General features: G+C 34.1%; 2 protein-coding genes and 1 long non-coding RNA gene across 3 annotated transcripts; 1 reads left to right on the top strand and 2 right to left on the bottom strand.

The window, feature by feature from the left end:
• Positions 1-4,625: 4,625 nt before the first annotated feature.
• LOC117330884 lies at positions 4,626-10,927 on the bottom strand. The gene is made up of 6 exons (XM_033889436.1): positions 10,745-10,927; positions 6,748-6,895; positions 6,410-6,439; positions 6,141-6,167; positions 5,646-5,678; positions 4,626-5,113 (listed from the first exon to the last, which is right to left on the bottom strand). The coding sequence occupies exons 1-6, from the start codon at positions 10,850-10,852 to the stop codon at positions 5,070-5,072; spliced, it is 390 nt and encodes a 129-aa protein (XP_033745327.1). The 5' UTR covers positions 10,853-10,927; the 3' UTR covers positions 4,626-5,069.
• LOC117330885 lies at positions 7,738-9,217 on the top strand. The gene is made up of 3 exons (XR_004533414.1): positions 7,738-8,477; positions 8,692-8,883; positions 9,052-9,217. It is a non-coding gene; the product is annotated as an uncharacterized LOC117330885 (long non-coding RNA).
• An 8,986-nt stretch (positions 10,928-19,913) lies between the features above and the next one.
• On the bottom strand, positions 19,914-26,966 carry LOC117330886. The gene is made up of 6 exons (XM_033889437.1): positions 26,706-26,966; positions 23,780-23,809; positions 21,673-21,699; positions 21,272-21,301; positions 20,961-21,005; positions 19,914-20,406 (listed from the first exon to the last, which is right to left on the bottom strand). Exons 1-6 carry the CDS (start codon positions 26,884-26,886, stop codon positions 20,213-20,215), a joined length of 507 nt encoding a protein of 168 aa, XP_033745328.1. The 5' UTR covers positions 26,887-26,966; the 3' UTR covers positions 19,914-20,212.
• Between the last annotated feature and the right edge of the window lie 948 nt (positions 26,967-27,914).

Below are 27,914 nucleotides of genomic sequence, written 5' to 3' on the forward strand. Positions count from 1 at the left end.
CTCTGAATGTGTCCCCTTACCTCTGTCTATATAGACTGTGATTGTCCCCTTTACCTCACTTCCCTACCGACTGTTTACCTCTGACTTGTACACATCTCACTGTTCCCCTCCTGTATTATATCACCTTACTTGATTCTATTGAACTCTGTTTGCCTGGTGACCACCCTAAGTCCCAACCCGTCATAAATCCGCATTTTATTGTGTCCTTTTCGATTTGGCCCTAACACCCTGACTTATGCTTAATGATATATCCGTTTTGACTGTTCTTTATGGCTGTGTTCCCATTACCTCTGACTGTGTCCCTTACCTTTACTGTATCCCTTACCTCTGACTATGTCCCTTACCTTGACGTGTCCCCTTACTCTACTGTGTCCCTTACTTCTAACTGTGTCCCATTACCTTTGACAGTATCCCTTACCTCTGGCTGTGTCCCATTACCTCTGGCTGTATCCCCTTACCTTTGACTGTGTCCCCTTGACTCTAACTGTGTCCCTTACTTCTAACTGTGTCCCCTTACCTCTGACTGTGTCCCCTTACCTCTGACTGTGTCCCATTACCTCTGAATGTGTCCCCTTACCTCTGACTGTGTCCCCTTACCTCTGACTGTGTCCCATTACCTCTGACTGTGTCCCCTTACCTCTGACTGAGCCCCCTTACCTCTGACTGTGTCCCCTTACCTCTGACTGTGTCCCCTTACCTCTGACTGTGTCCCCTTACCTCTGACTGAGCCCCCTTACCTCTGACTGAGCCCCCTTACCTCTGACTGTGTCCCCTTATCTCTGGCTGTGTCCCCTTACCTCCGACTGTGTCCCCTTACCTCTGACTGTGTCCCATTACCTCTGAATGTGTCCCCTTACCTCTGACTGTGTCCCCTTACCTCTGACTGTGTCCCATTACCTCTGACTGTGTCCCCTTACCTCTGACTGAGCCCCCTTACCTCTGACTGTGTCCCCTTACCTCTGACTGTGTCCCCTTACCTCTGACTGTGTCCCCTTACCTCTGACTGAGCCCCCTTACCTCTGACTGTGTCCCCTTACCTCTGACTGTGTCCCCTTACCTCTGACTGTGTCCCCTTATCTCTGGCTGTGTCCCCTTACCTCCGACTGTGTCCCCTTACCTCTGACTGTGTCCCCTTACCTCTGACTGTGACCCCTTACCTCTGACTGTGTCCCCTTACCTCTGATTGAGCCCCCTTACCTCTGACTGTGTCCCCTTACCTCTAATTGAGCCCCCTTACCTCTGACTGTGTCCCCTTACCTCTGACTGTGTCCCCTTAACTCTGACTGTGACCCCTTACCTCTAATTGTGTCCCCCTTATCTCTGACTGTGACCCCTTACCTCTGACTGTGACCCCTTACCTCTAATTGTGTCCCCCTTAACTCTGACTGTGACCCCTTACCTCTAATTGTGTCCCCCTTACCTCTGACTGTGTCCCCTTACCTCTGACTGTGACCCCTTACCTCTGACTGTGACCCCTTACCTCTGATTGAGCCCCCTTACCTCCGACTGTGTCCCCTTACCTCTGATTGAGCCCCCTTACCTCTGACTGTGTCCCCTTAACTCTGACTGTGTCCCCTTACCTCTGATTGAGCCCCCTTACCTCCGACCGTGTCCCCTTACCTCTGATTGAGCCCCCTTACCTCTGACTGTGTCCCCTTACCTCTGACTGTGTACCCCTTACATCTAATTGTGTCCCCCTTACCTCTGACAGTATCCCCTTATCTCTGACTGTGGCCCCTTACCTCTGACTGTGTCCCCTTACCTCTGACTGTGTCCCTTAACCTCTGACTGTGTCCCCTTACCTCTGATTGTGTCCCTTACCTCTGTGTCCCCTTACCTGTGACTGTGTCCCCTTACCTCTGACTGTGTCCCCTTACCTCTGACTGTGTCCCCTTACTTTACTGGATTGTTGAATAACTTACCCGTTGGGTTTGTTTCTTGTCATGACCCTTTTTCAACATTTGAAAAGGGTGACCTATTCAAATAAAATGTTAGAAGATGCATTCAAGAATGAATGACGGTTTTCTTATCAAAGACATTCAGGGAGGTTTCGAAAGAAATCAGGTCGGAGTAAATGCGTTTGTTTAAGACAAGAAAAAAAAGATTACCTGGTATTGGAACAAAATGAAGAACTCACTCTGGTAAACACAGATTACTGTATATAAAAGGTGTTCTTCTTTATAATTCAAACATCAGGTTATGACAACGGGCCTCCCTTTTGCCGCGGTGGCCGAGTGGTTAAGGTGTCCCGACACTTTAACACTAGCCCTCCACCTCTGGGTTGCGAGTTCGAAACCTACGTGGGGCAGTTGCCAGATGCTGACCGTAGGCCGGTGGTTTTTCTCCGGGTACTCCGGCTTTCCTCCACCTCCAAAACCTGGCACGTCCTTAAATGACCCTGGCTGTTAAAAGGACGTTAAACAAAAACAAACCAAAGGGCCTCCCGTATGTTGTTCCGTGAGATGAGGTATCCTCGAGCTAAAATTAACACTGGGCTTCACTAGGGGCGATACACCCCGCAAACTAGCGATGTACAAATCAGCATCATCAGTTTTTAAATAAAATATCTATTCACACTCCAAATAATCTAGACTATTCACGTAATGTGAACACTCAAACCAGCATTTTTTAAAACCTTTTTATAGTTGTTACAATTGAATTGGGCTTACATGGACTTAACTGTGAATGTTCTCCCCATGGAATTATATTACTTATATTGTTTAAGATTTACATATAGGATAATTACATGATTTTACATTATGTAGAACGTTAATAAAGAAGATACATTAAAAATGCATTAATTTATTTTTTCATATCAGAGAAATGCAATTGGAAATGTTCTTTGGTGATTATTTTACTTTGATCGGCATATCAGTTTTATAACATTCTGCTCAGAAGAAAGGTCTAGAAATGACAATTTGAGTCATTTTTATTTGTGCAGATTAGCAATTGATGGAATGTTTAATACTTATGTAATGAAAATCAAGATTTACAGAAATCTATCCGGTCTTTCCTCCCTTTTTGCTTTAAGTTTTTGTTTTTGTTGTTATTCGTTTTTAAAATATTTTTCATAGCTTTCATAGCTCTGTTGTATTAAATATCTTCCATAAGTTTCTTTTCGCTTACATTTTATTTACTTAAAGAGGCATTCCTTCGTTTTGATAAAGATTACGTCGTTAGACTTAAACTTACTGAAAAATATGTATTTTTTCCAAATAGTAAAAGTTTGAATCTTTACGTTAATAAGGCTGTTTTACTCTCAAGATAAACCAAAGTTCTTCCAGTTTTAAGTCCTGAAAATTCTTAATTCGATCCGAAGTATCGCTAATTACAGTAAAGACATACGGTATTTACATACGATACGCCGTTTTACTGTTCATTTCGGTGTTTATTTTATTACATGTAGACACATACACTCATTTAATGATCGTTCGAACATAGATTTCATCAATAGAAATTGTGCATGTTTCTGATGTCCGAACGAAGTAATGTCCCTTTAAACACTGTTTAAACACCTCACACCTGAAATCACCTTCAGATACATTTTTGGCTTCTTTCTGTGATACGTCTATTTGTGACACGTGCTTTATGAGAGTAGTTTTTTCTCGACATGGCTCAGTTAGTTCAAATTTATACATGTTTGTTGTAATTAATATTTGCAGTTTTTTTATTATTATTATTTCGTTTCCTGTTTATACTAGTTTGATATAAGTCTTATCTAAGATTTGTTGATTAATAATCATTTGATATTTCAATATTTTTTTTATCAAAATGTCTTCTCATAGATTTTAATATATCAAGTAAGGAATGCTTCCTTGTATTTGTTTCTATTCCAATTGAGAACGATATATTTGAAATAACATCCTATTGCTAAAAATCAAATTGTATAATTTTTAAAGGGACGCCAAGCATAAATTGTGTATATTTTGAACTGAAGCACAAATTCATTTTCCTTTCCTTAATTTACTTAGTTGAAGTAGTCCCCCATCAGGGCCCATTTGTTCAAAAGGTGATTAGCTTAATCACTTGATTAGTGAAAATTTCATTTCTCATTTGTTGCAAAACCTGTGAGTATATCATCTTTAAATTATGCCACTTGGAAAAGAATAAAGAATTACAGAACTTCATTAAGTTTTGTCAAGTTAGTTCTACAAGAAATTATTATATCAGGATTTGAAAAATGTTGTTAAAATGTGATTAGCCTAATCACCTTTTGAACAACTGGGCCCGGAACTCGAGAAATAATTAATGTCCTTCGTGAACACTGAAAATATACCTGTCTGACTGTCATTAACAGAGGGAGAAATTTGTTCAAATTACTGTACAACCATTGTCAACAATGTTATTATTTACCTTACAGAAATTTTTCAGCGTAAAATATCTTATAGAAAAGCAGTACATATTTAAAACAGTTTTTCCAACTCCTCGGATTATGTAATATTTTCCTATGGGAATTTTTATGTTAATTACTTTCCTCTAATAGAGGGATGCTGATCGCACTTTCCCTTCTGTCAGAAATGTCACAGTATAAAGTGGATTCAATGTGTAGTTTCACGATGATTCTTCCAAAATCTTACATCAAAATAATGAAAAGATCGGCTAGTACAAACAAAACAAACAATTAATTTCAGTGCATTGTATTTTAATAAAGCAAGAAACTAATGAATCTAGAGCAATTACGAATATATCGAATTTCATTTACAATTGTTGAGAAAATTATATAATAAAAAATCAGTTAAAATTTGAAATGTCGCCCGATTCCTTCTGCATAAGCTGCAACTTAAATACTTTATCGGTTAGAATATTGGCGCTTTTCACCCTGATGTTTTTTTCTAAAGAATGATGAATGACAATTTCTAAATATGTTTATTTATAGATCTTTTGTAGATGCGCCAGTTCGTCGTAAGTTGGCTTAATGTGTTAAAAATTAATAATAAGATAAACTTGTAATTTTCTATTAAAGAGAGATGGCTAAGGTTATACAATAGGATCCTAACGAGATAGTCCGCTTATACAGGATGCAAGGTAATCATCGTGGGTTCCAGAAAGAGTCGTCACCCCATGTGTTCCTACTTGAACGAGGTTGGAAAAGGTAGGCTGGGCTCCATGACAGCTGAAAGAGCATATTGACAAACTTAAAATCTTTCACCATCAATAAATTATTGACAAATACTTCTTATATGTTAATTTTTTGGTTACATTTATCCGACTAAATATATATTACTGTATACTAAAGATCAGTCGTCAGTTATATTACAGTATCACCAAGTCACGAATTAAATATTCTTCCTACCCACCTCTCTCTCTCTCTCTCTCTCTCTCTCTCTCTCTCTCTCTCTCTCTCTCTCCCCCCCTCTCTCTCTCTCTGGTCCATGTTATTGACAATTATTGTTAAGCTCTCCTTGTGTTGTCATCCGCTTATCATCAATTAAGGAGATAAATTAACATACATATTCATATACATTTTTTTCTGAATCCTTTTAATATTCCCGTATATTATGTATGACATATAAAGAAATGTAATAGGATGTGATTTAAACTAAAGTCATGTCTCAATTGTAGTTGTAAATCTAACGTAACGCTTGAATGATAATGGTCATAATACAATTTGATTGCGTACAATAGAAAAATATGTATATACTTACATTGCAGTTGTCCGAAGACACTCGCGATCTCCTCTGAAAGATTATGTTATAGCATTACATTATTTTTTTTAGTACGAGGGCTGATTAGTTGGTTGTGAGCCTCATATTGAAGGATTTGAATTTTGACGGACATATTGTATTATTTTTCAACATAATCCCCTTCAATATCTATACACTTTGTTTAAGGGCCGCTTGTCTTGTTTACTTTAGAGTGCTACCTCGTCGATATAAACTAACCAAATTTTTTTAAAATCAGTTTTCGTGAGCAAGCATTTTACAGGAATTCAAAATCAAATACAGATTAGCACTTAGGTAAATTGGCCAACCTAGTATATATGAGAGAGGAAATCACGCATGAAAATAGCTAAAATAAAAGTTGAAAAAATGCTTAAATATGTACATAGATATAACATTATCTGATCTCTTTAGGTCTTTATTGACTAATAATTATAAGATTGAAAGATTTTTGAAAGTGTCCAGCCGTTGAATACTTACGAACAATTTCGATGACATCGTCAGGTTCTAAAACATAATTTGATTGAATCAATTAATGAATTGATAAGCATAGGTTAAAACTTACCTTACCGTGAAATATCTATCTTTAATTAATTTAACGGTTAAATTTTCTTTGATAAACTATATCATTATCCAATTTTCATAATATATTTTAATTCCGATATCAGCATTTTATTTGCTTATGATTATATTCATTTATTCATTTTTAACTCTGACTAAAGATTTTAAGAAAATAAATTATTACTTACCTCCGATATCATCAAGTGCGTTTCTGATTCCTAGATTAAAAAATTTTTAAATAGAAATAAATACATATACCCTTTACTTTTAAACTGTAACAATTACTGATTAAATGATTGAAAGAAGAATATCAAATAATACAAATAAAATATTTTTGGGCGTGCATGCATTGTCTTTCTGATTTTATTTTCTACTTAAGTCTTAGCCATGTTAATCATTTATAATTAGTTAATAAGTAATAAGTGAAAATCTCAACAAAAAAAAAACAAAAACAAAAATTTTTTTTTTTTTAAATCTAATTACAACATTAGGGTTTACTATATATATATATATAACAAAACAATACCTGGTAAACTGGTAAATAGGAAAACAAAGTCTTTGATGTTGCATTGCCCACGTCTCCCAATATCAAAATCACGTTTTTCGTTTGCTGGACTCTTTAAGACAGACCGCTTCTTAATCATCAGTTTCATCAATGATGACCGTAGAGCTTCCTGTTGTTGTAAATATAACAGAACTAAATGTATTATAAACACACACATGCGACTTTATAGATACGACAACGACATAACATTCAGACCATATATCAAACCCAAAAACGATAAAACCAGGGCAGAATATCAGCAAAAATAGAATTACATGGAGACTCATGCAAAAAAGTACAAGGATGATATGACCAGGTGCTCAGAGTGAGTAAGCGTCTTTTTTATTCAATCGAAGACACCCTACATATAATTTTAGGTAAATGTGACGAATAACGATTATGATTGCTCTGCCGTCCGCAATATCAATAATTAGATTTCTTTTATCAGGAAAACAGGTTTTCATTTCAGTAGAAATAAAACAGTGTCATGAAATAGGATGAAACAGTACATTGGTAATAGTAAATCCAGAGTAAATAACTGAATTGGAAGACATAGAAACAACTTTCTTTCTTTGTCAGGATAAAAAAAAATGGAGATGAAAATCCTGTTTCACCTAATATATCATTAATAGTATAAACAAAACGGTGACACGGAGCTTACTGTATAAGCCAAGTGTTGTCGAGCGCAGAGTTACCATTTCTTTGTCATTGATGAACATAATGCTACTAAGTTTCTTGTTGAAATGAAAAACTTATCATTGATATCATCTAATGAGATTTAAATAATATGTTTTTAAAACAATTGTACATTTTATAATATACAGTAAAACACTTTTGTTATATGAATTCATTTGTTATAAGTCTTTATGAACGCAAACGGAAGTTCCATTTTTTTTTTGCAAAACCAATTAACGGAATGACGATATATGAAGCGAAGGTTATACATGTAGCTGATTATACACAACATACATGTAAATTTGCATCGTATGCAGTTTAAATAGTGGATATCTAACATTTTATTTTTCTTTGTTTTTTTTGCCACTTCTGATTGGCTGAAAAGAGGTCACTCGACCACCTGTAAAAAGCTATATTGACCGCTGTTTCCGGAAAAAAGTTTATAAAAAAACTATATTGCACGGTTATTTTTAGAAAGCATCTAGATCACACGAGGTCTTAGCGTTTTGTACGTACGTTATTGACACAAGCGTTTGAGCGACCTGAATAGTGTAAACAATCAAAGATGGCAGACGACAACCGTTTCCCCAATCTGTCTAAAGACGATATCAACAATATTCTTGAAAATGCCGACGCTCTTACACGAAACGAGCTACCAATACAGTTGTGAAGCTTTTTCGACAATACCTTACAGCCAGGAGCATGCAGGACAAATTCGAGGCATATTCTCCTGCAGAATCAGATGACGCACTGTCAGCTTTTTATCTTGAGATGCGTGACAGGAAAGGGCAACTTTACAAGAAATCAACATTGTTGGCCGATAGAAGTGGCATCCAAAGACACTTGGAGAAAGAACGTGATGATATAAACATAAGCAAGGGGGATGATTTCAAAAATTCTAATCGTGTTTTTAATTCAATGACCAAGGAGTTAAAACGCAAAGGTAAAGCGGTAATAGACCACCAACCTCCCATTACTGACGACGATTTGGAAGCAGTATGACCGATATGTCACCAGCAACTACGAGGACACACAAGGTAAGCGTGAACAAATACTTGCAAGGTGATTTTTTTTTTACATTTGAACAAGGAATTGGTTTTTTATTTAACTTTTTTTTGTAATTATACAATTAAATAAATTTAATAATTGAAACATACTGGTACATTTATGTTTTGAAAAAGAAAATGTGTTTTTGCTGTATAATGTACCGTATTATTTTTAATTTTGATTATTTTTATCATTATTTTCTAGTTTTTATTGATATCATGCTGCACTTTGGGAGGCGAGGGAGAAAAGAATTAGCAAACCTGAAACACTATGATTTTTCTGTCACAAAAGACTCTACGAATGCACTTTATGTCTACCAAGTTACAGATGAAAAGACAAAGAACCACCAGAATGATTCAGAGCTGTCTGAAGATGGCCGAATGTATGAAATCAAAGGTTTGTTTATCTAAGATTAAAATGATTAATATAGAAATAAAATAGGATATACTGCACATACCTTTTTCATGATTTAAAAAAAAAAATCTTTTAAATTACAATAAATATGCATGTAATGTTTGACTTTGTTACAAAATGATTAAAATACTGTTGTTTTTTTTATTTCAGAGAGTCCACGGTGTCCTGAACGGTCCTTTGTGAAATATGTGCTGATGCTGAATCTTACTTGTCATAGATTTTCTAACAGCTGATTAGACACTATGAAATGTATCGTATTTTGAATACTAAACTATAACAGGATTCAATTGATTAAAATTGAATATTGTTGTCTCATTCATATTGGTCTTTTCAGTTATCTTTATGGAATTGGTATCTAGAAACCAAATGACAACTACTTTGAACTAACTTTTAAGTCTATATCGCCCGATATAAAGTTTTTTCACAAAATCAAGAAAAATAATAAAGCAATTAGAGCATTTAAGATTCGGTCGATACATTGTTATATCGACCAAAGAAAAAATATTGACCTAGGACTACGTCCCCGGGCAATATTTTTTTCTTATGTCGATATAACCATGTATCGACCTCATTAAAATGCTATATTTGTATAGTGTTCTCAGCAATACCAATACATTTCACGGATGGGGCTAATATTTTGATATTTTTCATGACTGCGAAGCACGAGTGAAAAATATCAAAATATTAGAAATATATTTTGGTTTTACTGACGATACTGTTAAATGCTATGTTTATTACATTTTATAGCAAAAAAGGGGATATTTTCTCGAATATCAGAAAAAATAAAAATATAACCTTTGTAGAATGAATAATTTTCGATATATCACTTGTGAAAATGTAACAAAGGTGTTTTTGTTTTACTACAGGCTCCTGCAATATTTCCGACATAGCCTTGACTTGCAAATGGATGACTATATATATAAATATATATATTTTGAAATAATTAAATGTTGAATATTTATATATCTTCCCTTTTGTGATACAGTTATTAAAAAAATAAGATAAATAACGGCGAAGTTACTAAGTTGACATTCAGTGACTATTGTGTAACATACGTAAGATCAATACCTGTAATGGTCTAGGACTATCAGCATGGTACTTAACAGCTGAGGTTGTGGGGTTTTACTTTATCTGAATTCTTCAAACGAGAATATTTCGGATATAAAAAGACCCATTCTTTATAAATTTGTAATAATGTATACATTAGATAGACAAAATGTTTATATACCTAATATGTATAGAAAATAAAATGTTTATATACCCGGTAAGCCGCCAAATCGGTATGTTGGCAGATTAATTACATCTAAATTTAGTATTTGTTATCTGTAGAGTACGTATAGTCTAGTCATATTCTTTGCGATATTCCCATGTCGATGAGGGAAAAAAATGAAAATAAAAAACATAAATAAATACAAAATAACCACACGATACTTAATTGGTGATAATTTCTATTTGCCAATCCAATATAAGTGCTGTCCCTAAACATGTTTAGTAATCAAAGCCATGTACAAAAATATACAGATGCAGTTTTAGCCCAGCACTCCAAGTAAATCCCGATATATTTTGTTAATGTCACTGTCAATTTAATGTCCTGGATAACCCTTCGTTATGCAATCGCAAATTTGTAAACTTTACGTATTTTAAATCTATTTGGAAAAACAAGTTTTATCAATTTATATCAATCCCTCTTGCTGGCCGAGACCGAAGCGAACAGGTGGTCTAACTTATGGCAAATTTTGTGGGGATAATTGAAAAATAAAATGTGTTTTCATGCAGTCACATTAAATGTATAACTGTTATGGCATTATGTAATATATGCAACAAGAAGAAAAGCAATACCTACCAAGGTGTCTTTTTCATTTCCCATATCATGATTAGGTGTCGGCAGTTTAGCGCCATAGACGGCGGCCAGTCCCACAACCAGTATAATGGCCAAACAAGTGATCTTCATCGTGGTAGAAATGTTAGCAAGGGTATGGCCAAAAACGCAACACTTGGTCTATTTATACTTCGCAGAAATCAACATCCATGGTCCATTATATATGCTAATCAGACGACCGAAGTGTCATCTGACAGCATTTTCAGTATCCTAATGGTATTCAGAAACTGACGATCAAGTTTCCCAACCCGTTGGCGATAAGGAATCATTTTAAGGATATTTCTCTAATTGAAAGTGCGCATAATTTGTCAGGATGGGCACATTTGTTAAAAGGTTTCTCTCCGTGAAACGAATTAAAAAGGATTAAATTTGTGATAAAGAAAAACAAAAATATCGTTTTAACTGTCCGTACTTGTCACGAGATGCCCCGGAAATTTGAAAATTGAACGAACTTACACATTCTGCTTTCATTCTGTTGTAATGTATTTTTTTGTGTTTGTGGTTTGGAGAAAGTTTCAATATTTGTGAGAATGACTGATGTTGTCGCTATTACTACTACGGTTCGCATTTTGACAACATGGCATTATCAAAATTTGAATTGATCTACATTTCGGGTGTCGTCAACGATGGAAGAAAGTCCGTTACCATATTGTACTTACTTTATTTACTTGTCCATGTATCTGCATAAGGGCATAGCTTCCTTCTTTTGCCAATTTTGAAAACAGAATTTACTGATTTATTTACAAAATGTTAATCCCTAAATGTCCATTACCTCGGCAAAATATATGATCTGCCTTATCGAAATAGTTACTGGTCATGTCAGCTCCACTTTAAGTCTAATTAATCAAATGATTAATTAATATTTCTAATAATAAACGAAAATGTTAATAAAATTTTGCAGCATTTAATATGCAGTGTAGCAGAGAACTAAATTTTTTTTTTTCATTTTCGACCAAAATTGATATGCTGTAATAATTATGTCTCCATTATTCATGCATCCTTAGGACATGAATATTTCAACTGGTCACTGAACACCTATTTTTGAAATGTCCTTACCAAAACAAACGATAATAACATCATAGAATAACTCATGAAATATATTTCATAAGGCTATTGTAGTTGATCAATAATTCGTTATATCGCATTCAAATATGCACATTTATAGATTATATGCATACAAGTGTATCATACGTTGCAAAAACAACAAAGTGCATTTTTATTATTTATCCATGTAAACAAGTATATGTACATATCATAAAATATACGCAATCATGGATTGGAGCGAATCAGTAGCGTCCGACTCCATTACTCGATATGAGTAACGTGATTCAATCAAGCCTGAAATGGACCCATACAGAAAGTGAAATCTTTTTCATCATCTTAATGGTGTTGGCCTTAAACTGAACCATAGCGATATTGATGAAAAGCGTTGAGCCAGATAAAGCGCATTATAAGCAAAACGTGATACAGTATTTAGGACGTGTATATTGATAGGCATGTATTCCGTTAGTATATATATATATAATAAAATAAAAAGTCAAACATATATCTGCTGTCTCCCTAGTACTTTCGTGGCTACATTGTGCCACTCTTCAGGGGATTATCCTTACAATAATAATAATCCCCCGAAGAGCGGCACAATGTAGCCGCGAAAGTACTAGGGAGACAGCAGATCTGTGTTTGACTTTTTATTTTATTATTATTTACCGTCACATGGACATTTCAACTTTATTCTATATATATATATATATTCTAAAGGGCATGTAACATATTTCTCTAAAAGATGAGGTTACTTCACAGGGAAGGACCCGCCCAATAACCGAACTTTGGGGGACCCCTGATCTTACTCGGGTAGAATAAGATATTTCCTCTTCTACGATGACAATCTGAGTTTTGTTACTTAGGAAGTTCACAATCCCGATGTTGCCATTTTTTTAATTCCAAAACCTCTATGTTAAATGCCCATAACTAAAATATCTCAGTATTTTCTATCTTCTAAGTTATTTAAAGGGGCATTTTTTCGTTCGTACATCATAAACATGCACAATTTCTATTGATGAAATCTATGATTGAACGATGGTTATATGAGTGTTTATGCCTACATGTAATAACATTAACGCAAAAATGTATAGGAAAGGTCGTATCGTATACAAATACCGTATAATCTTTGTGGTTATAAGTGATACTCGTGTCAAATTAAGAATTTTCAGGACTTAATACTCCAATAATGCTCTTTTACGATGTCATCTATAAATTCTATAGTAAGCTGTCACATTACCTGGAATGTCTGATACAAGTGCATTAAAGAATTCAAAAACACTTTTTGTCGGCTTGGCTCATGACGTTAATCACTATAATATGCTCCAGGAGCTTAGATAATCAAAATGGGCATAAGTAGATATCAAAAGGCATAAGATTAGGTGCATCTAACTCAGTTTAATGCTTTTTTTTAGATTTTAGATTTCTTTTATTTTGAAACATGAACTCAACTTTATTTTATTACTGTTTTTCTCCGCAGGTATTTCACTGCTCCAGTGCAGTTTTCGACCAGAAATTGCTATCGTCGGTGACAATATATCATAAGTTAACATATTTCTGCAATGATGTAGAAAGTAATATCGATAAACAGCAGTACATTCAATATACGTTGTCCATGGTACATTTCACATAGGTGAAACAGCAAGATATACGTATATTTTTCACATTATCATACAAATATTCACGAGCTGTCTGTCACCTCTCCTGATTGTCGTACCTGGTCAGGAATAGATAAGCCGCGATGGGTTTTAAGGTGTCACGAATTAATCAAATTCTCAATCACTTTCTCACTGTTAAGTAAAACTTGTAACACTCCAGTGCACTCGTCTCGCAGTATTACGCAGTGAGGTGTGGCAGAGGTTACCTTCAGAAATATCCGCGTCATGTATATCGCCATTTATCTCAATAGGAGTGTTTGCTTTCTCTGATTTGAAAGCATTTTTTTTATGTTTTACAAACACACTTAAGACTCTTTTGAAGTAGTAAATAGAAACATACCGCGTATCACGAACTTGTTTCCTTTATAACATGTGAATATGAATTTATAAATTAAATATTTAATAGTTTCTAGTTGAGTAAGTTCATCTTTATTTCATGAGTGTGAACAAATATTGATATTTAAGTACATGTGTTCAACATATATTATACCAAATAAACATGTCTATGGTGAGAAGTGTCTATTGCACGCAATATGGGCATGCTGTCTGTCTTTGCGTTATTGTTGTTGCTTTATGAAAGGTCTTGTGTGATTGGGATGATCTGTGTTTCCCATGAATGTGTTGAGCAAAAACCGTATTGTAGATAATTGTGTACGTTATTGTTTCAAATGTTTTGTTGATATGTGTTAAAGGAGTTTACATGAGATGCATGTGAGTGATATTAGTCTGTAATTTGTGTTAAATCAGTTTTCATTTATTTTACATTGAGCTGACTTTCGCATGTTTCAAGTCTTGTGGCAGTATTTGTGTTTAATGATATTTTGATTATTTTTGTAAAAGTTGATGCAGTAATTTTCGTTTATTTAGCTTTTTATCTTGGCCCATTGTTTTGTGTAAGATGGTGCTATTTAAAAATGTTCCTACTCAGTCCCATGTTCTGTATATATCTAGCATGGTTAAATGAGGAGGTGATGCTGTCTAGAGATGTTGCCGTCCATTTGCGTACGATATATATGTATGGCATGGATGGGTGGTGTGATGGTCATTTGTTATGTAGTACTGTGTTCTCTTATGAAGGCTTCATTGAATTTGTCACTTAAATTTGTTTTCAGGATCTACTGCAAGATGACTATTTTTGGTGAGCTGTAGTGTCTGTGTATTCTTTTGAGGAAGGAGAAGAGGGTTTTTTTTCAGAGGGGGTTGAGGGAGGGAGGAGAGGTTACATTCTGGTGGAGGGCTCGTCTGATTCAGATATTGGTCGGTGTTTCGTCATTTTCTCTATATATTGTCGATATGCATTAAGGCCTTGTTTTTGTGAAAAATCGTTTACAGTCTTCTATGAATGTCATTCTATTTTAGTTTTCGTATGGAGGCGTATCTATGAGGAGTTTAGTAAAGTATACATTCTTAACTATGTGTAGGTAGTGGGATAAATGTATTGAGCCTGTCTAACATGTTTTTACCATTTCGTTAAAAATCAACATCACACTGTTTAATGCATCCCATAAACTTGTATAAGTTAAGTAGTTTAACTGCATAGGTAAGAGTTTGGCTCATTGCCCATACGTACAATGTATCTAGCATATAACACATATTAAAATAAATAAAGATAATTCAAAGGACATACATAGGCAAATTCACAAACAGATCAACGCATAAATTAAGACCTTATTCAGATAAAATTATATGATTATTCCTAAATACTTGTAATTAGTCACAGCAATTAAGTCTAATTAGGTTGTTAGATTTCCCTTCTCTGACTTGTACTTGAACCAGGCCTGAAATTTCAAACTTGATATTTATGCATGCTGAACCAAGGACACGATAGATATACTACCCCTTCGTTTGGCCTCTTCTTTAAAAATATTTTTACATAATGTTATATTTTAAACATTGTAAATACAATTTAGGAAAAAAATTATAAAAAGTCCATATTTCTTTTGGTCTCTTGGAAATTTTTAATGTAGATAAAGGTAACTTTATACATTTATAGCCCTGTTTGTTGGGAGACATGACGATTTGTTTACCCAAGGCATGTCATATTTCCCGAGGACGAAAATAAGGTCTTAATTTATGCGTTGATCTGTACGTGAATTTGCCTACGTATGTCCTTTGAATTATTTTTATTTATTTCAATATGTGTTCGTCAAACACGCATGAGGACAAGCATGACTCATACCAGCATAGACATATACATATATCCGGCTAATGCTTTGCTTACTGATGTAGAAAGTAAGGAAAGATTCAAAGCCGTGTATATTGTAAATATTTAAAAGGCTTAACTTCGTATTAGAAAATATATTCGACATTACCATTTGGCCTCAAATTATCCATGTTATCCTTGACTAACCACACTCACAAGATTTGCCTGTGATGTTGATAACTCTATCAATATATTTATTTTATTTTATAATAAAGACTCCAAAATATGACCTGAACTTTGCATTCCCACACTTTTAAGCTCATTTTCGTGTTTACTTGTTTCGGTATACTTAAGTAAACAAATACCGTAGCCTGTTTATGTTTTAATAAAAACTCGTCTCGTTTGCCATTTTATTTATAGTAATTTTCGTTTGGTGGGAAATTTCATTAAAATAACCGCTTAAACCTGCAACACTTATAATCGAACAGGAAAAAGAACCTTCTCCGGAAAATGCTTGAACCAATCCACCTAACAATGCGGGTCATCTTTATCAGTTTTGATCACAGCGGGCACCTTTTCGAGTTCAGGTCAACGAAACACTGATGAATTCCCGCCATAATGGACAAATTTGTTGCTTTAAAAAGATACGAAATAATACCAATAATTTAAATGTTTTCTGACCAGATTTTATGTATCCCCGATACAAAGATGTGTCAATTACCGAATTATATGAAATAATGAGTTCAAATAGAGTCATCCAATATCATGCTGAGGTATATCTTTGTGTCTTTTCCGATAATTTTTTTTATTATATTTAACCTGAAACATATTTAGATATATCTTTTTGATTTAAAGAAATAGCTCTTGAAGCAAACTTTGACAACTTATCTGGGAAAACTTGTTACTTGCCTCGCCAAAGCAATCTGTCTTTATACAGGATGTAGGTTTTGTTTTCATTTTGCAAAATTTTAAAAATGAGGTATCTCTCTTAGTGCCAGTATTGTATGTATCATATCATGATATTATCTATGTCAATTATGTTCGGTACACAAATATTTATCATGTTCATCTAAAATCTGTCGAGGATTAAACCATATACATAATGTCTTTATAGAGATGTAAATGTGTAGAGCCGTTTTCTCACATACTTCACAGGGTTACCCTTTCTGCTAGGGAAAAGATGATATAATCTTTCATTCCAAGATTTTTCAGTTGCTAAACACGAGACTGGCCGAGTGTTTGGCAACTTAAATATTTTACCCCGAGAATTGCGATTTCCCTGTCTCACTTCCATGGGAGTGACTTATTATTTTTTCTCTTACTTTTTTCCTTCTTATGTATTTAATATGGACGTTATATCAATGCAAGGAATTGTCGACGTGACGTCATTGTATTGTCGCCGTGACGTCATGGTGTTGTTGATGTGACGAAACGCAATTGTTGAGGACGTGCATCGAGCACGAGTAGCTTGTCTTTTCCTTGGGTGAGATAAAATCGAACTCACACAGGGGGTAAAGACAGCTGGCACGCGCTTTATGACGCTGCTCACATAACGTAACGTCATCATTTTACGTTGAGTAACCATGTCGTAAGTTATTTCGTCATCACTTTTGACACACATTCAAAAAAGCATTGTAAACGTCACAATGAAAAAACTTTCATAAAAGTTTAAATTTGCTTGAAAGTATGTGAGGAAAATAATCAAACATGGTTTTGTTTCGCGAACAAAGATATCTCAACCCTTGTGATTGGCTGGCCAGCACTCGGCAAGCCTCATGTTGACTGGCCAAACTCTTACACTCGGGTTGAGATATCCCTGTCCATGAAACAGACTTATCAGTGCTTAACATAGTTGACTACGGTGAACTACAGTCAACTACGAGCGTGGCTGTGACTTTAATCTAGATGTTGTGTGCTGAGTGTATGAGCGTATTATTTCTGTGTTGTTGTAGTATCAATGTATATCCTTACATTAAAAATAGGAATAAAAAGGGATATTCAGTCCAATAGTTGTCGTAGGTAAGTTACTACATATCAGCATAATGTAGTAATTCACCATCAGAAACCGTGCTCAGAATACAAGCTGGTAAAGTTAGAATAAACTTAGATATTTTGAAAATGTGTTTCCTCTCGGCAAATCCTATTTTGAATCCACCCCAGCATAAAAAGTATTTAATTTATCAAACAATATCATTTGATGCGGTCCCAATATTTTAAATTTAATTAGATAGTATGCGGCATGTAATCAATCGTCATACTATTATCGTCAGAGTAGTCTCCCCTGGGCTTCATTGATAAAACGCCCGAATTTTGTTGATAGTACAAATGTATATGGTACATAGTACTGTGCCACTAACTTCGACTGATTCGGCACCATACATCAATATGTTTGAAGTAGTTACAGAATCTGCCGATATTCGACGAGAGAGCACTGTACAAAGCAGTCACATTTGTGTATAACGAATTCCTGGAGACCACGAAAAAAGTACTTCGCTATTTCCAGGTTTACATTATTCCAAAAATTTGAATTTTATGTTGGATATTGACAACATAATTCTGAAATAACATTTAAGCATATTTAGTTATATACTCCATGAGTTTGAATCTCCTATCGAAGTCAAATCATCAATTGTATTTCCGTTCTCACTTGCGCCCTTACTGCTTATTATACTCCCCGCAACGAAGTGAGGGGGGGGGGGGGGGGGGGGGGGGGGGGGGGCATACTGGAATCAGGTTGTCCGTCCGTCCGTCCGTCCGTCTGTAGACACAACGATGTACCGGCTACTCCTCCTAAACTACTGATCCGATTTCAACGAAACTTATACATTGTAGATGTGCGTAATCTATATCACGTCGTAATGTTTTGGTTACCATTGTAACCAGGGCACAAAACTTAGTTTTTTGGGCTAGTTTGTAGACACAACGATGTACCGGCTACTTCTCCTAAACTACTTATCTGATTTCAACGAAACTTCATGACAATAATCCTTATACATTGTAGATGTGCGTAATCTATATCACGTCGTATTTTTTTGAATAAATCCCATTCACACTTTACCTTTCTCATAACCTTTTTAATTTTTTCTTTGTTATAAATTGATCAATTGAAAAGATTTTATCATGTGAAATCATTTCATAATGACATGTACAACCATTTATTCATAATATAGATAAAAAAGAATTAGGGTAACCAAGAAAACTGAATACGACTAAGTGAGATTTAACTGTATATCTCGTTTATTGTATAAATGAACACATAGTAACGATGGGGGTTGCAGGAGCGGTGGGGGGTATGAGGTGGCCCTCTGGACGACAGTTCTAGTTATCAATGATATATTCCATATAAGCTCATTACATAAAAATTGCTATTAATCAACTTGTTTTCACTGTCGCTTAATTTGGCGTTTTATATAGAATTTTTTCGAGGATATTTAATTTCGGGATTGTAATTGAAACTATTAACTATTTTTTGCGAACTTGAATCGCCCGCGAAATACGCAACAATTAACGCATGCGAAAATAAGTTGGCTTACAGTAATATTGCTATAATGAATTGCACATAACATATATCAATCCCATTCGTTATATCTTGATGACACCTATAACATATCAAATGTACATGTAGTATGTAGTATCATCTAGGTTGTTCTGTGCCTCTTATCTGAAAGCTATGATTGAATATTTGACCACTGCGAGATGACGTCTTTTAAAATAAGATATTGATTATGTAATCGCATGATTTAGAAGCTGGCGGTAATCACATAATCTCATGATTTAGAATATGACGATTTCACATAATTAGACGATTTAAAATCTGACGGTGATCACACAATCAGACGATTTAGAATATGACGATGATCACACAATCAGACGATTTAGAATATGACGATGATCACATGATCAGACGATTTAGAATATGACGATGATCACACATCAGACGATTTAGAATATGACGATGATCACATGATCAGACGATTTAGAATATGACGGTGATCACATAAAAATCAAGATTAAGCATCTGTTAAATCATATCTGATTACGATTTTCTCTCAGCTTTTCTACATATATGTTTATCAACAAATTACTTAAGAATTTAACAAATAACCTTATGTAGTTTTCAATGTACGCCGTGTACGTGTATGGGTAATAGAATAATTTATAAAGTTTTCAATATGCCAGTGCATATACATGCATGTTAGAAACCTGTAGTTAAAACACCGAGAAGGAACAGATCCAAACGCACTGCCAATTTTTGTACATTAGAGCCTATGTGATGAACAAAAACAGAAGGATCTTTGAAGGAACTAAGGAAAGTTTATTTCAACAAAGTTATAGAAACACTTTTTTTTTAAAAGTGCATGATCTGACAGAAAGCGAATTAGCAACATACGAGAATAGTATATATATCACCATCTTGATCAGCTAGTTACTTTTGTTTTTGTTTTTTTATGTCAATAGTATTTTCATGACTGTTTCTTATCTACATATTAAGCGGCAAGAACTAAAAGAACAGTATATACGAATCGAGTCCTTTGATCTGTGGGCGAGCGTAGGGTCAGTGGTCATCCGAGGTCGACGAACTTCGAAATCTGTTTATTTGTTGCCGGCTAACTTCTCCAATTGCGCCAACAACTCTTTCATGGAGCGTACCACGTTGCCAGACCCAGTGGGTGTGGGTGGGGTTGTAGGAGGTGGGGGTGGGGATGTTGGCGATGCGGGTGGTGAAGTTGGTGGTCGCGCTGGGGATGTTGGTGGAGATGATGCGGAGCCGCCAGAGGCCTGCGATTCTATTAAAGTAGAAACAAATCATATTAATAAATATTGATATACAAATATAAAAATATTTTTTATTTAATTATATATATGATATTCTTATATGGGTAGTATACATTCATTTTACTCTCATCCTAAATCATTTCAGAAAACCCTATATAATATAAATCAAAAGAATCAACTTTCTTATTAACATAATCGAATCAGGAAAAGAATGACTAATTTTTATCATATCCTTGGAGAGATATTGCCATGAACCAGAACAATGTAAAGAAAAAGACCACGGTGGAGAGAATTACACGGGAGGTAACTCTCTTTGCAAGATTTACTGCTTATGGGGAATAGCTAGCATGTGTGTAACTGTAACACATATTCGCTGTGAGACTCTAGGAAACATCTGGAATGTAGTCGACTGTTGCAGCAGTACTACAAGTTTTTAATAAAATAACTTAAAAAATATGTTTCAAGTACAGGTCATACAGATAATGTACATTACATACATCCATTTAAGTATGTCATTATTATTTCATTTTATTTATACATGTAATTATATTATCTAAACACTTACGTCCTTCAACCTGCAAAAAGTAAAAAAGTGCAGACTCTGGACCCACTGAAATTAAATATATAAGATATTTTTACTTACATTGTATTTATATTTTAATGTCGAGAAAGAATGATTTAATATCAAGGATACATTTATGCTTGAATAAGTGGACGATCTAACAGAAAATATTTTATAAAGAATATACAATATAAAAGGACAAGTTCAATTGATATTATTACAATGTGGGCACGGAAATAAATATAATTTTTGTATGGCATTCATAAATAATTATGAAATCAACATCCATGAATTGCATGATTTACTCTACTTACCGACATAATCTTCGAAGGCTTGCAAGCCACCTGTTGGAAAATATATAGAAACATATCTTTACAAAAACTATAGGTACACATACATATCATTAAAATATATACGCACATAATCAACATATTTGATATATTGTACATTATGCTTCTATAGTTTCATCGTTTGAATTTGTTTTAATATATCATCATATCTAAAATATGTTGCAATAAGAAACAAATGTTCCTATCAGATGACAATCTTATATGTATAGTCTATACAATTGGTAATTTTTTGTTATTAAATATTTTGTAAGATAGATTATGTCTTTACTAGCCTTTAATAAAAAAGGTTGTATAGATGAAAGTAAGATAAAATAATTTTTCATGAAAAAAAAAAAAAAAAAAAACAAGAAAGAAAAATCACTCACCAAACCCGTCAATGGTGGATTTAATTTCTGTGAACAAGAATAACACACAAATCTTAATATTTCTTACATAACATATTATGCATGATTTAAGAATTGAACTGTTACCAGATGCTAGTAAACTGTCGATATGAATGCAATTCTAAGGGCGACATTAATACTGATCGGTCACATAAACTGTATTAATATCGACTGTATACTAACATCTGGTAACAGTTCATTGCTTATAATTTTCATTCATATTTCTTTTGTTTGAATTCCCGTTTATCGTATATACAATGACATTGACCTCAAGCCAAAAAACAGCCATGTTATTGCTTGTCCTGAATTGAAGCTGAAAGCGTAAAGTCAAACTTCGTTTCCTTAAAATCTATAAAATAGAAATCTATATAAAATATGATTTTTCCACAAATACTAAGTTTTGCATGGTCTCAATTACGTCGAGATACCTAAATACTTCTAGTACTATTGTTAAACATAGTTAAATGTTTATATTTCCACTTAATTCAGACTCAATGAACCTACCACAGGAAACTCAAGTCATTGTTCAATGAACTATATCAAGTCCGGCGTAGGAATACATTTGTCGAGCTTTGACTATATTTTTTTTTATTTCCTTTTCAAAAGTGATCAGATTTATATGAAATAAATTCCTTTAAAAATGATATTTATTTTAATTCGTTATTAAGTTTGTTCACGAAGGAAATCCTGAAAGTATTAACCATAGGTAGACGAAGAGTGATCACGTGCATTTCGATAAGTTCCTTGGTAGACTTGCACAAGTCCCTATTTGTCAAGGACAAAATATTATACATTGAGACAAATTTATCATGAACAGCTTCGCAGTTCATAAAATTTGTCTCAAGACCTATTGAGGTTTATACCCCCATGCATCTCAACATAACTTTAAATAAAAAATTATTCAATCCTTAAATGTATACTCTATTCACTGTTGAAATAATAGTTTAATGCATACTCTATACATTGTTAAATTCATGGTTTGGTTATACTCTACACAATGGTAAATTCATAGTTTAATGGCTATACATTACTAAATTCATGGTTTAGTGTATACTCTATACATTGTTAAATTCATGGTTTAGTGTATACTCTATACATTGTTAAATTCATGGTTTAGTGTATACTCTATACATTGTTAAATTCATAGTTTAATGGCTATACATTACTAAATTCATGGTTTAGTGTATACTCTATACATTGTTAAATTCATGGTTTAGTGTATACTCTATACATTGTTAAATTCATGGTTTAGTGTATACTCTATACAATGGTAAATTCATATTTTAATGCATACTCTATACAATGGTAAATTCATAGTTTATAGATGAATACCCTATACATTGTTAAACTCATGGTTTAGTGTATACTCTATACATTGTTAAATTCATGGTTTAGTGTATACTCTATACAATGGTAAATTCATGATTTAGTGTATACTCTATACATTACTAAATTCATGGTTTAGTGTATACTCTATACATTACTAAATTCATGGTTTAGTGTATACTCTATACATTATTAAATTCATGGTTTAGTGTATACTCTATACATTACTAAATTCATGGATTAGTGTATACTCTATACATTGTTAAATTCATGGTTTAGTGTATACTCTATACAATGGTAAATTCATATTTTAATGCATACTCTATACAATGGTAAATTCATAGTTTATAGATGAATACCCTATACATTGTTAAACTCATGGTTTAGTTATACTCTATACATTATTAAATTCATGGTTTAGTGTATACTCTATACATTACTAAATTCATGGTTTAGTGTATACTCTATACATTACTAAATTCATGGTTTAGTGTATACTCTATACATTACTAAATTCATGGTTTAGTTTATACTCTATACAATGGTAAATTCATAGTTTATAGATGAATACCCTATACATTGTTAAACTCATGGTTTAGTTATACTCTATACATTGTTAAATTCATGGTTTAGTGTATACTGTAAATTTAATTGAGAATAAATTATGTTAATGTATTTGTATCGACATATTGCTTAACTATAATAAACAACGGATTCTTTTTAGATAAAACATATATATGATATGTATAAATAGTTAACTTACCGGCCATATTCTTCGTAAATTCCTTGATCACTGAAATATAAAAGAAAGTATATTAGCTTATCATTAGATTTTCAAGATAATCCATGTACAATAAAATATGACTTTGAAGAAGATTAAGCTATCGAAGGACAAACCGCTTGATTTAGAAATGATATGCTAAGGTGACCAAAACATTCAAACACGCATATAATTTCTCACCTTAAATCAAAACATATTCCATTGATAACATCAAATTTGTCTTGGGAACGATTAAGAGGAATACTTTCTACGTAATCAACTAATCTGAAACTTGCAAGAAATGATCATGAGGTGGTGCTGACTAAGTGTTGTTACTTCGGGGATCGGTCCGAAATCCAAGACCTTAAGTCTTAAATTTCAAGTTTCATTAATTGAATTCCAATAATTGCTTTGGATGGAAAGCGACGGACATCCTGTGTGCAGATGAGTGAGGTAGCCACGAACTACTACAAGGAAACCTACATCAAAATGACATGTGCTCATGGGGCGATAAACGCAGCAAACAAACAAATGAACTAAATGAAACTGAGAGAAACTCACTAAGTATTGTGATCTTGTTTGGTTATTTTCGAAACCAAAGATGGCCGCTGCAGCCGCAATTTTGTAAAAAAAAAAAACCAAGACATTTTTAACTTCTTTCCCAGTTCAGTCTGTAGGTTTAAGCTGAGACTTGTTATCAATGATCTAGAGATATTTCTGACCTAATATTTGAAAACCATACCTTGATATTTCTAGTTCCAACAGTTCGATTCAGTTGAAAAATTTCCAGGAATAATACTGAGATGGTCCTGATCAAGTGTTGTTACAAAATCTAACATGGAATCGCAATTTTTCTCAGTACAATTTTTCTCAGTACAATTTTTCTGCTACTGAGTATGCATACTTCAAAATAATTAGGGTCTTTATAGTCAGTTGACTGTTAAAGCATATGCACAGATATACGCAGGATTGCTTTATACTATCTGTGATGTAGGGTTAATGTGATATAGGTCATGAAACGGATGTTGACTGGGAAAAGAGAACTCTGATGATGTTGATGAATGTGTAGACGAGTTGTCAATACATACATGAATGTCAATTCCTTATACAAATGTCGAGTTTCTCCTATGAGTAAGTGATGTAGTGGCAAAGAGACCTGCCAATCATGACAGACTTCATTGAATGACCGTCCTTTCAATAAATTCTGTCATCTCACGGCTCAGATATGAATAGACATGCTGACAGAATCTATTGAAGAACCCATACGTATTGTACTCGCCGCAATGAATAAGTTTATGGTTTGTTTACTGACGCATGGACAAGTACAGCGATATGTCGTATAGGAAAATACCTATTGCATTTAACATGGAAGACTGAATCACAAATGTCTTGTATATCAAAGGCCAACGCATACATTTCTTCATTTTATCTATTACTGAAAAAATAACTCTACATGAACGTGTGTCTGTATACACACATCATTTAAAAAGATCTGTCTGAGCGGGAAAAAATGTTATGACTATATACTATATCGCAAAAAAGAATCAGTTTCGATCTATTCATGTTGTTAAGAAAAATGCTCAGATGATCTTATATGTAAGTCTTTCAAACAGAATCAGTTTCGACCATTCACGTTGTTTTGAAAAATGCTCAAGTCAACTCATATGTAAATCTCTCAAAGGAAAATCCTAAATATAAAGAATACTTTTGTATTATTTTAATGTATCAATTATGTTCAAATTTGTTTTTACCAAAAATGTATAATTTTGCTGCCTCTCGGGCAGGATGAGAAGTCTAGTCCTTGGACAAGACAATTTACTATGATTGCTCTGGATGGCATGCGACTGGCCTCCCCTGCGTTGTTCAGTGAAGTTGTCACCAACTACTTAAAGGATAACCTGCCTCAAAATGACACTGGCTGTATAATGGGATATCAACACACTAAATTATTCTCGGAAAGAAGTTTTTATTTCAATAATCAGGCTTGTACGTTCTTGTCTATGTCTGATTCATTGCATAATGCCTTCCTTCCTTATTTATATCAATATATATTAAAAGTTTTAAATGACATCAACACAAGATGTTGTCATAATACTTCATAATACCCGTCGGTTAAACCACAAAATCAGTTTAAAGATTGTGTAAAATTTATGTTAAAATGTAAAATTCCCGCTTGATGGATCATGTTTCAAGAATTAAAGTGTGATTGAATGTGTTAATCAAGGGTTGGATCAGCAATTTTGACGAACCATGTTATGGAGTAGAATTATATTCAGCTCGTTAACTTAAATTTTGTTATTTACATAAATAAACCGTCTGTCTTGCTATATTTAGTAAACACATATCCACAGTTGACACATGTCGGATAAAGACCGTTAAAATAAAGTCATCAAAAAAAAGTTATTGAAAACTATTAAAATTGCATGTGTATTGGTACGCCACGAAATAATAAAGTATCAAGTGCAAAAAAAGTATTCAATTTTCTTACTATATATACAAATGTAAGCCTGTGTAAGAAACTTCGAGGGTGCTTATATACACTATACAGAGAATGAAACCCTTGGATTTGAAGTTGAGAGTATAGAGGTATGTGTTTGACACGCACTACGTCCCTTTCAACGTTACCCTTTTATGTTCAAAGTTTTTCCATTTTCGTGATATTGAAATTCATTGAATACTGTATAGCTCAAAGTGAATTAAAAATCTGCCAATCTAATTTGAAATGAAACATTCGGACACGAGAAAATTATGATTGAAAGTAGACATTGCGATATCGTAAATATCTACATATTATATTTGTATAAAATTGAAAGGATTTTGTAAGCATGTATATTTTTTTCAATAAAAATGTACTAATTTGATGAATCATTTGAGGATGAATAGCTAGTAGAGTATGAATCACCAAACAGAAAGAAAAAGAAAAACTTACGATCGGATGCTTCGACGATAAATTTGAGTACAGGGAAAGGGCCATCATCAAATTCTTCACTGGAAGATTGCTCTCCTGATCCTCGTGATCCTTTTCGTTTTTTAACAAGATCAATAATGTTGGAACCTTCTACGGCCATGAGGAGGGCCAGTAGGCCGAGAGCAATACCGAAAGTCTTCATGTTGATTGTATATTGTATACAGGTGGTGTAATGCCTGGAGCGAGCGCAAGTCCCTTATATACCCCACTCACACACCCGACCAAATCACGTGAACTCATCGTCCCGTATCAGTAGTTTTATTATCGTGATTTTATCTATAGAGATATATTTAACTATATATTTTTCTAATCTTACCCTCATTACAATATGCAAAATACTTCAGACGTCGTCTGACAGCAACGTGAAAGGAACTTTAAGAATGACCCCCGAACGTGTTCCCAGATTTAAAAGCATGTGCATAGGCTGAAAAAAATATTTAATAGAATTTTAATGAGCCCATCGCTGCAAACAGGTTCGCTCAGTCTGTCATCACGATTTCTATTCAATCTATGTTCATGAATTTCAAATTAAATTTACAATTTAGGAAAATATATGGCACGTGAGGTTCAACAATTAAGTCATTTTAGCAAACAGGTAAATATAGCAACACTTATCCATGTCTGACGCTGTACAGTTTGTCAAGCAAACATGGATAATACACGGGGTTTGCTGAACACCGGCCAAGTTTCAACAATATGCGATCAGGCGGGACTTAAAAATGGCTGAAGGTTGCAATATCTCATGGGCGAGGTAAGATAATTGTCGGTTGTAGTATTAGACGGTGAAGTAAGATGACTGCTGTGTGTGGTATTGGAGGGGTGAAGTAAGATAGATGGCTGTTGAGTGTGGTGTGGTTTGGTGTGGTGTGGTGTGGTGTGGCGTGGTGTGGTTGGTGTGGTGTGGTGTGGTGTGGTTTGGTGTGGTCGGTCTGATGTGGTCTAGTGTGATTTGGTCTTGTCTGGCCTAGCCTGGTCAGGGATGGCCACGGATGGGGTGGCCTGGTCTGGTCTGGGATCGGATAGAAGAGTACCTCAATGAAAAAAAAATCTACTCCAGGAAACCAAGCAAAATGCAAAAAACCAGTACAAAAATACTGCTGCTTACATAAGAAAGTACTCGTTTTCAAGACTGATAGTTAATTCACAGGGATGTATCTATTCTTATATAAT

The sequence above is a fragment of the Pecten maximus genome, chromosome 7, assembly GCF_902652985.1.
Source record: "Pecten maximus chromosome 7, xPecMax1.1, whole genome shotgun sequence".
In the NCBI taxonomy this organism is placed as follows: Eukaryota; Metazoa; Mollusca; class Bivalvia; order Pectinida; family Pectinidae; genus Pecten; species Pecten maximus.